This window comes from Perca fluviatilis, chromosome 22 (assembly GCF_010015445.1).
Source record: "Perca fluviatilis chromosome 22, GENO_Pfluv_1.0, whole genome shotgun sequence".
NCBI lineage: Eukaryota > Metazoa > Chordata > Actinopteri > Perciformes > Percidae > Perca > Perca fluviatilis.
Genome location: NC_053133.1, coordinates 12463229 through 12474464, shown reverse-complemented (window position 1 = coordinate 12474464; position 11236 = coordinate 12463229). Strand labels below are relative to the sequence as shown.

Sequence of the window (11236 nt, the reverse complement as noted above, 5' to 3'; positions counted from 1 at the left end):
CTTTTCATGTGATTGACCAAACAAGTTACATTATGATCTCATTCCAGAGATGAATACAGATGACCCCACGCACAGGAGGCAAATCATGTGGTCACTTTCATAGATAATTCCTGCATTTGCCATTCATCATAGAAATGGATGGGCCGGTCCCAGCATAGTTCATGGAGCGTGAGTCCTGGAATAGCCATGACCATTTCTACAGTCTCAAAAACCCATTTATTTAAAAAAAAATGTGACTGCCTCCAGGAAACAGTTGTTCTCCGCCCCCATGGGAGAAAGAGGAGATACAGTACTGAATTTGCATGGCAGATTAGATCAGCCCACCTTGGCAAGTCAAGAGAGGGAAGGTTTGAGAGAGTGGAGAATATGTTCTCTTGAAGGTGACAGTTATGCAAATATTATATTGCATGCGAAGGCCCTAAATGGAATAAACAGGGCACGAGAGAGAAGAGGATCGGTGCGGTAAAAGGAAAAATAGGAGATGCAAAATGAAGCAATCTTCATTCCTGATCAGAGTTAAAGTTTTTAAAGTGGACATAGAAAAGAAAAAAAGTGACTAACATGTCAAAGAATGTGCAGTAAATGTTGCATACTGATATTTCAGAGGTTTAAAAATAAGCACACATTATGACTAAAGATCAACATTGACTGATGTTCAATTGAGGTGTAGGCTATAGACACACAAATAACTTTTGAACACATAAGAAGTTCAATGGGGAGAGGAAGAAATAATGAGGCTTTTAAGCTGAGCCAATGGAGGTAATGGGCTCTGTCCTCCCTCTCCCCCTCTTCCCGTAAGAACATGCTGAGGAAGCTGTTTTGTGGTGGAGCCTCTGCAGCTCCCACAGTAGCAATTAGGAGCCATATTCAACTCTTATACTGTAGCATTCAGAAACCTCTGCTTGACTCTGAGCGCACCTCAATAATTCACACCAAAGTTGACCCCTAACAACAAAACTGAACTAAAAAACAGAGAAGTCACTGTTAGGCTCCACTTCAAACTTAGAAGTTGGAATGTAGCTTGTTTGGATGTATACCAATTTGGATCCACTGCAGCAGACACCATGCTGGTTAACAAGAATCACACTTCACATGACCTGGGTCAGAGGGTTGTGTTGCTTAGCTTCACTTAAAACAAGTCAAAGTTCATAAAGTAGGCCTATTCCAGCTCATATAGGCTACACAAAACCCACACACACACGGCCACTGAATGGTTTCCATTAAGGTAACACACACTCATTCCATAAAAGAAAGCAGCCACAGCCTGTTTCGGTACCATGATTTTGGAGGAAGCTTCAAGGGTTTTTTAAAACACTGAAAAGGACAGGGCTGAAAAACATGCATATGGCACTCACACACAGAACAGAGCGGAATAATAGCATTAAGGCTTAGCCACCATGTTCCGGTAGGTTTAGGGTTGGATCTGCATTGCTTCTGCTTGCTTTGGAAACAGATGTGATCTGTGAGTCACCCAAGTCACCAATGTGAGTAAGAGCTGCCTGCTGACGCCATTTCTACACGACACAAAAATGCTGGGAGAATTTTGAACACACGCAGAAATACAGGTTCACACCCAGATGTGCATGGTATAATCACCCTGAAAAGTCAAGGGTCTTGGCTAACAGTAGGTTGCTTGAACACACAAAGTCCAAAACTAGGAACGCAAATCACCTATCAGGCATCTGTCTCTACACACATATCTACAGACACAGGAATGGGAACGAACAAACACAAACACATGCTCAATGATGTTTTTTGCCCCCAACGGCTCCTTCCAGGCAGCGCTGCGACCACTGCCTCCAAGGCACCTAACCCTAACCAAAACTAGTGCCTAATCCTAGTTAGCTCCTTCCAGGCAGGAAGGAGCTGTTGGGGGCAAAAAAACACTGACACACACACACACACACAGCTGCAATGTGCTCTAGTTCCACCCTGTCATGTATCAATTATTTGTCCACCTGGCACGTTATCAGTGATGAGTGTTGAATATTAGCCCAAATATGCAAATTCTGTTCTTTATCAAGAGGCGTTCACTTACTCACGTAATGTTCAACCACTAAATGAGTGCAGCTCCACAATGGCCTGCCTTACCCATTTATATTTTCAACACTTAGAAGAAATGTGCTGGATTCCACTACAGGTCAATCAGACAAAACAAGTCTGTTATTGACAAGGTTGAAATTGCAACATAATCTTCTGCTAATTAACTTTTTTTTTTATTCTTATGAGGTCCTTCTGAGGTGCACAGGTGTTTGAATGAGATCAATTGTCTTCTCTTGATGATTTAGGCCAAAGTTAACCATAATGATACTAAGTCGGAATTTACTTAAGGACAGAAAGCATGTATTGAGAGATAGTGCAATCTTGATGGCAGATCTGAGCTTTTACTTCTGTACTTATTTGGAGTAAGTTGTTGGGAATGTCCCTTAAAATGGACTTTGGTTTGTTGTATTAAGCAGACAATAGACCACATCAAAGGGTTGAATGTGTGGGGCAAGGACAGCAGGAGTGTGTGTTTGTCTGCGTAATGACTTTGTTTTACAACCTTCAACACCTGTCGACACTTTGAGCCATGAGCCATAATCAAAACTTGAGACACCAAGAAGACTAAAAGCATGCAGACATTCAAGGAGGCATCCAAAAGTATATTTAAGTACACAACTGATCTCCATCTTTTATTACACCATGACACCGATTTCAAATATACATGAGTACCATCCTCTTCAGTTCAGTGTATGATACAGTTATTTACTGTTTCTCATAGCGCATATTGAAAGAGAACAAAAAAAAGAACCAAATACCCACTTTAGAAAAAAAAGGTACAATTATCAGAGACACTGCAACACAGAGACAAGATGCAACGGACAGAGAGGGAATAATTATGATCAGTGTTCTCTTTAACTTCACATTGCCAAAACGGATAAACAATAACAGTAGTGATAATGTTCATTATGTATAAGACTCTAAATCAAAACAAATATATACTGTATAATAAAGAACAAAATAGTAAAGTGAAGTGCAAATTTCTTTGGATGTCAGAATAAGTTTTTTTTTTTCATTTAGACATAAATAAGTTATAAAATAGAAGCTGTCAAAACAAACCAGCGACAGACTTTAAAGAAATAAAGGCAAGACAATTTTCCTCGTAGCTTCAAGTATGCAATACTTCTGAACCGTACAGATACACTGTACAAGGCATTCTAAACAGAGCCATTTAGTTGTCTTTCAGTTATTCTATAACAAATGCAAGTGAATGCATCTATCGCACAACTCTTCTCTCCAAAATGTCGTTTTAAAATTCTAAATGAAATCCAGCATCCGGCAGAGTTTTGTTTCCTAGAGACGAGTGAAGCTCTTCTGACACAAGAAGTACTGCGCTGAAATCAAATTTTAAGTTGGTGATACTTTCGAGTCCTGAAATGTCCAGGACACAAGTCCCTTGTTGTCACTTTGGGTGCATCTCAATACTGTTCAGTGTCTTCCTCTTTCTCCCATCTTTCTGAAATGACAATGTTGACAACACTGATTCAAAAAAGCAAACCCCCTAGTCCTGGACAATGCTTTCGCCATGATTAAGGAGAGGAAAATGAGCAGAGGGGAAAACCTCAGCTTTCACTGCAAAAAAACATTGCTTTTCATCTTTGAAGAGCATGGAGTCCTGCTGCACTGGAGATTTTAAATCAACACAACTTTCAGCAAACCTTGATTTCTTGAAATTGAATAAGCAATACACGTGGTTTTCTGATATTTAAAGCTGAACCAATGCTTTTTTTCCCCCCAGTAGAATGAAATGCTCCCGAAGACAGCAGGAAATCATCAGTTAATTGCAGTGGTCGATCAGTTAGTATTGTGATCACTTCTTTCTCTGGAAGACGTTGGCCAGCATTGCACCAGAGGTAGTTAGCTGACCCATCTTGCTCAGGAACTTGGTTTTGGCATCCTCACCCACCAAACTGGAGGCGATAGACATGGAGCTATGGGGGGGGAAAGGGTGTAAAGGTTGAATTTGGGGAACAAGGTTAACCCTGTCTTATTACCATATATGGACTGTAAGACAGACACACGCAGAAATACAGTATAAGCACAAAAGTAGATAAAAATACTTCTGCCCCGATCTGTTGACAAGCTTATGTCAGCCTTTACTCTACTTCTTTAGAGAGGAAATACTGTTTGCTAATACAGCCCCTCCTGATTTTACAGTCTAACGGCTCCATAACTTCCTCTTTTGAGTTAGCTGGTATTCAGACTGAAACAGTGGCCGGTTACAACCTCTGCAAAGCTGCTGCATTGCCCAACAGAAAGACAAACATCATATCTTAACACTCAACTAAAGCCAACGAATGTAGGGAGTTCCGACTGCATTGAATGGTGAACAACATCACATGACTTTATACCATATAACAACTTGACAATTTCTTTTCAAAATGGCTTGTGGCATAAAGGTCTCAACTTTTCCTGTGTACTGTGTACCAGTTTGACTATTTCATATATCTTTCTGAAGAAATGTGCATAAGCATGTTAAATGTAATACACTGGAGAATGGAAACAAAGGCTACAAAGAATTACACCAATGGTATGTGATGCCACTTCAAAGTCTTTCTGACTGCATTTTTCACTAAGCTGCGATAGCCACAACATATCAGGGCTTCCAAAATATTTCATACTATGAATAAAAATATATTCTAAAAGGTCAAAACTCCTTAGAAGATGCTGCACATGCTGTGAAAATAACGATCCAAATGATCAATTATAGTATGAGAAGTCAAAGAAAGACTTGACAGACCAAAATGAAAGAGGAACAAAACAAAATCTCTCGGCACAGAGTTTTGAACCTCAGAGTTTAACTTAGGGTTTTTGGGGTGGAACACACCCAAAACAGAGCACATGTGTGCAGAGAGAAGCAGACATATACACACTTCTTACATCCATACTGTATATGCAAACTTCTCTTTTTAATGAGCTCCAAAACACATGTTGACAAGATGGGAGAAACATCTTTTAAAAGACACCCACAGTATGGCCCATGTCCCAGCCTCTTAGCTTTACCAAAACAACTCCCCTCATTTTTCTGCTCTCTCTCTCTCTCTCTCTCTCTCTCTCTCTCTGAAGATACCCACATAATGAGTGTGGTTCCAACACTCTACATGTTCTCCTCTTCCCTGGGGATAAACCCACAATACGGGCCCAGTTCCAACACTGTTAAATGCCCCCTCTCCTCACAGTAGGACTACTTCTTCCCCCTCCAAATTCTTCTTAACTACTGCTTTAAGGCCATCGCTTGTTGCTGTCACTGGCTCTCATGCAATAATAACCAATATTTTTCAAATTATTTCAGACAAAGTGGCAGTGTGAATGAGATGTTCTCACCCTTGTGCGTCTGCCATTCCTCTGTTTTCCACCTTGATTTCACACTCCTTGATCATAGAACTCAGAATAACCTGTGCAGGATATGACAGAGACAGAACAAACTGAAAGGTTAACTTCCCAAAAAGTTCTTTGTAAAAAAAAAAAAAAAAAAACACCACCTGAATCTCATGAGTTACTAAAAGCATTTTAAACTACTGGAGTGGTAGACAGAATGGCATATGGTCTAATTCTGTCCCAACGGGACTTTTATGCATTTGTATGTTTTTTAATGCTTTAAAAGTTCCAGTTTGGAAAATAATTCCTGTCTTAGAATCTGGTATGCAGACTTCACAGAAAGAGCGGATGTGTACAGAGGAAAAGAATCAGCTGATCATTAGTCAGCCTCGGGAAAACGCTCACATGAAATGGATCGCGTGAGATTCTGAGACACAAATAAAAATGGCAGAGGTGTGTGTATGAGTGTGTCTGAGAAAGAGGTGAAGAGTCAGGCTGTCTGTCTTCACCGATATTATGCGAGATCCGTTGAGAAAAACAGACAGAAAGAGGGAGACGGTCCGGCCCATCAGTGCGTGAGTATGCGGACGAGAGACTAAATACGCGCGTGCATTGTGAGTTTTAGATACAGTGTCAGTCTTAATACGTGTACGGAATCCCCCCCTCTGCGTGCAGGAGTGTTTGCTGACCTCGTGCTCAGGAGAGAGCTGCTCCATGTCGGCGCGGAGACACCTGAGGCCAGGCAGGAAGTGGTTGACCATCACCTCCTCAGAAATGACTGCACAGGAAGTTAAGGACGGGAATGAAAAACTAGTACAGTTTCAAATGCCAGTTGATCCAAATCACCTTGCAGCCCCATGAATGCATTATTATTGAGTAGGAATCAAAATGCTATCTTGTCACTATCTGGGCGGGTTTCAAAAAGCCAAATGTGGGTGTTCCCTTTAAAATGAAATGATCTGGGAATTTAATTAATGAGAAAAGACAGCAAAACCAACACATTTTTAACTGAAAATAGCTGTATATATAGCTTTACAGTGCTAAACTGCTCATGGTCACTGTAAGTAAAAAAAAAAAGTAAAAACCCTATTTTATACATTTTAATAACTCTCTTATGTATAAATCTCAGAGTGGAGATGTAATGCCTTATCTATCCAGACGTGGATATGGAAACTAAAAAGATGGTGTTTTTAAGGCCAAGCAGTTGCAAATACTTTTTTTTGGATAGTGCTTCCAGGCATTACAGAGGGGTGGATTTTACTTAAAGATAATTTTAAATATAAAAAGAAAATCTGCCAGTGAATGAAGTGAAAATATTTTCATTTGATTGTACAAACCTTAACATATATGTATTGCTATATGGCACCAAAGTAGGTTGACACAAACTCAAATTTTCAGCACAATGGTACTTTGTCCAGGATTGTATGTATTCTGCCACCTGTCATAGCCAGTGGAACTATACGCAACACAGAGTGAACAAATCTATATATATAGAGAGAGAGATAGGAATGCACAATTTCAGAGCTTTTCACACTGATTACACGAGAAAGAAGTGCAGTGGGAGGTAAAGCCTCTGAGGTTAGGGCTATACCTCCTGGACACTACTGCACTGTGAAATCACAGCCTGACAAAGATCCACAGGAATGAACCTCAGACCAGCTGTCCTCTACATGTGTATGTATGCATGTGTGTGTGTGTGTGTGTGTGTCTGTGTGTGTGTGTGGGGTGGGGTTGACTGAGAAGAGTGGAGTAGAGAGAGGAATAAGAGTGTGAGAAAAGGGAAATAGTAAGAGGAGAAAATCACAGAAGAGAAGGGTGAAAGAGACAGAGCAGAGGTAATGTAAACGTGAGTCCTATCCTGGGAACTGTTACAAACAATTGAAGTTGATGTTCAGTCCCTCTCTCTCATCCTTTCCTTTGCTCAAACAGCCCTGTAATTACCTCTAGCCCCAAAATAGTGGCAGCTTATTTTCCCTTTCTCCTCCTGCCAAATGACAGGCAAACTCTGCCAACACACACAGCGAACCACAAACTCAGGCACCGGGGCCACGCTGATACGTACCATACAGGCACATTCAGGAGAACATCTAACCAGTGCAGCTAGCTTATTGTAACGGACCTTCCCACTGACTCACAGTTACAACAGCTAACCCTGAACCCAAGCCAACCATGAAACAGACTTCTAGTAAATCCTTTGGAAATAGATAAAAAAGTATGTGTGAGCTGACAAGGGAACTGCACATTCTTTCCCCCTTAAATTTCACAAGATTATCTGGCTGTTAATTTATAAGTACAGTATATAGCTAGTATCAGGACTTTAAATAAAAGTCCTCCTAGAGGAGGTAAATCTAAGCTGACCAATATGTGGGCCCGCTTACACAGACCATTTGGTTTGACCTATAGAAGGATACAGCAGCAGGAGAGGGCACTGTAGGCCTCAAACAGCTGGGTGGCGATGTCAATCCTCTTGCTCTCCACCGTCTGGCTGTTGTTAGCCAGCGCAAGCTTGTGTAGATGCGGTAACACGACTGGAGGAATAAAAACAAAATACAGACAAAAAGTTAGTGCACACGAGAGGCAGAGTCCAATAAAAAGAAATAGATTAGACTTAGTTCACTATTGGAATCTTTTTTTAATTGTATTTGTGTCCTTACACTCATCTCTAAAGCGTGGCTCTGCATTAGGTCCAACCCTTCCAAACGTCCTGATGATCTCCATGTGCAAAGAGTGCTGATCATGATACTGAGGGTCTTCCAGGAATGATGCCAGCTGCATTTTTACACGCTCCAGCAGCTACACACACGCACAGAAAGGATGTTTGTACATGTTTTATAGTGATTTGTCACATTATTTATTTAAATAAATTCATCTTCAGCATATTAGCCACGTGTGCAGTCAGTTTCCTACCTCTTTTTGGGTGACTGTCTCCATGATGGTACCAAAGGCAGGGATAGTAGATATCCTCACTGAGCTAAAAGCAGCAGGAGAGCAAGACAATGGTTTGACCATTCATAGTCACTGTTACACTATTTTAGGCAGTCTCCAATTTCTCAATAAGAGTGCCTTTAAGCAGGAATCAGAATTAGTAAAATATTATCTGCACATCATTTGCAGATTTATTTGAAAAGGTTTAAATCATGGGATTGTTTAACCACATCAACCACAACTAGTGAGCCTCAGGTTACATCAATAGTAGGGAAGCCCCAATCAGGTTTCCTGGGGCTATTTTTGCACCTAAACAAAGTTTCCTTTTCTTTTTGTCTGTCACGTAACCTTGTCTTGTCCGTCATGTACCTTTTGTCTGTTTGTAACCAAAACTGTAAAGCGTCTTTGAGTGTCTAGAAAAGCACTATAAAAATGAGTGTATTATTATTATTTTCAGATTTTTTTAAATAATGTTACTAACTCATGCCTGATAAACATTAATTCTAAAACCACAAAGAAATAGTACTACTTTGGTTTACACATGTTCTAGGTTTTATTTAACTATAATAATGACATGCTAGTAACCACAGCGATGACTGAGTTGGTTGCTCACATATTGGAGAGCCATACAATAACATTTGTAACTTTGTTGATCTACTAAGTTTATATTTGACTGGGCAGTTCTAATGATCATCTGATTTCCATTGATCTATTTAGATGTTATTTTCTTAAAATCTGGCCAATCAATTGACCCATCAAATATATAAAAGGTACACAATAGGGATTATTTGCCTGATAACCGATAAAGTTAATGAATTAAAAAGTGCGCTACTTAGGCTCCACTACAGCTACACTCCTCTGCTTGGGTTTCACTCCCCACTGAGTCTGACTTAATGTCCCGCCCACAACACTATCGGACTATCTTTTACTGTATATTATGTTGAAAGTTTCCAATGTATTAAATAATTGCTTAAAGCATTTAAACAAAGTTTTGTGTTGGAGTTTGTAACATTCCAAAATCTTAATTTTGACTTTAACATTTTTATTTTCACTATAAATGCATATCGGCTCCAAATATCGGTTATCGGGTTCATTAACCGGTATCGGCCTGATCGGTTGATCCTTAGTACACAAAATTACCTATGTTTCAAAACCTTCCTCGTATCGTAATTCTCTACAACATAAAACTAGCTAAATGGTGCTAATAATAATTTGACCCTGATCTCCATTGAACCCTAGATTAGATCTTTAAAGAATATTCATCACATTATAGTTGAGCTAACAATCCCAATAAAAGCTAACAAAAAATGTTTTAAATTAAAAATACTAAAACATAATAATGCATAATAAAAAAATATCTGCCATTACTCAATGATTATGAAGAACTGCGATAAGCAAGATTAATGGGTGCTGGTAGGGTGATGTTAGATAATCATTCCACTGTCAGGAGAAGCAGGAAAGACCAAAAGATACACTTGAGCCATCTTGAACTCTATAGTCCACTGATCGTGGACACAGCAAGATACGTGAAGGATACCATGCCAAAAATGGTACAATTTTAAAATAAATATATGTTGAATCTACAAGTCGGGTCAAGTGTGTACCCATTAGCATGTGAATTTCAATACAGAGAATGAGATGAGAAGGGCTGCATTCCAACAGTGTTACCACTAATTTCATCAAATTGTCTAATCACAATCATGAAAGCCGGATGTACACTGGCAGCCCAAAGGGTTTTCTTTTTGCTTGTAGAAGAGATAATCTTTGAACAACTGTCAAAGCATTGCATGTTTATACTGCAATTAAAAAGACAAATGTGTGCCACAAGATCAAACTAGGGGAGAATTAAATCTTCATCCAACTTAAAATGTTGTAGCCAATCACTGGGGATCCAGATCAGAGGATCATTGAATGATGATACAGGATACAGGAAGAGAGGCAAATTACATCAGGCTCTAGTCTCCTCTCCCACTACATAGTTGTGGTGGTTAACGAAGCTGCCTCTGATTTACCCTCAGATGTACTGAACGGTTTTGTTGTCACAAGAGCTTTTTTTTCCATTCAAGCTCAGCGAGACACATTTCTAGGAGGACACTGCTTCACACTGTAAGGATGCAGCCCATAAAATGACAATGTTTACAGAGAGGTTTTCTTGTGTCGATTGACTCACAATTCAGGCCCACTGCACAGAGTTATAAGGGCCGGAGCCGCACGGCGATCTACTAATGCTTCACTCATGCCTCGGAGAACCAACTGCAAACCCACCACAGAGCAGGATGAGAGAGAGGGAGAGGCAGGGTGGGAGGAGACAGAGACAGGAGGAGGGAGGGAAAGATAGAGGGGGGAAGGGAAGAGGTAAAGATGATATGGAAGATAGAGAGGGAGAAAGAGGGGGAAAATAGAGTGACAGGATAAAACTGAGAAAGACGGGGTGAAAATAACCAACCACTAGCTGACACATCGGTCAGGAGGAGGGGCCCTGCTTGAACGGAGTTGGGTGGGGAGGAAGAGGGTGCGGGTTACAGATGAGCATGCTTGGACTGTGCTATTGACGAATGCAAGCAATGTGCACGCACAAATCTGAACTGGTTAGTATTGCAGACTGATGAGAGCTGGCGTGGGTTAGTGATGCAAACATGCAAAGTGTTAGGGTTAACAGGGGCTGTGCTGATAAACCACCCCATGGCCCAACCTAAACCTACACAGGAGCAACTCCACACAACCACTGACAACTATACCATTCAAAAGGAGAATTATATGGAGAACATGAAGAATCTGAAATTGTAAGAAGTTGATATCAAATGGAATAAATAATTTATCAATGAAGGTAGTGTCTTGAGAAATTGTTTTGTGCTGGATTTGCGGCTGGCAGGTACAGACTTGTTTCAGTGTGATAGTTCTCAGGCGGCAAAGAGAAGGGGGGAGAGAGACGCGGTGCGGTTTATTGTTG

General features: G+C 40.4%; 1 protein-coding gene across 9 annotated transcripts in view; it reads right to left on the bottom strand.

Annotated features, from left to right (window-relative positions):
• Positions 1-2644: 2644 nt before the first annotated feature.
• relch (RAB11 binding and LisH domain, coiled-coil and HEAT repeat containing) overlaps positions 2645-11236 on the bottom strand; it is a 38617-nt gene continuing 30025 nt past the window's right edge. For 6 of the 9 annotated variants that reach the window (XM_039789800.1, XM_039789802.1, XM_039789804.1 and 3 more), the window contains 6 exons: positions 8269-8332; positions 8016-8154; positions 7773-7889; positions 6051-6139; positions 5368-5438; positions 2645-3974 (listed from right to left, as the gene is read on the bottom strand). In XM_039789800.1, the coding sequence (XP_039645734.1) occupies positions 3854-3974; positions 5368-5438; positions 6051-6139; positions 7773-7889; positions 8016-8154; positions 8269-8332 (601 nt within the window). In that variant the 3' untranslated portion in view covers positions 2645-3853. Of the gene's footprint in view, positions 3975-5367; positions 5439-6050; positions 6140-7772; positions 7890-8015; positions 8155-8268; positions 8333-10456; positions 10540-11236 lie in introns of those variants that run through there. The other 3 variants (XM_039789801.1, XM_039789806.1, XR_005637958.1) reach the window with 2 other exon arrangements.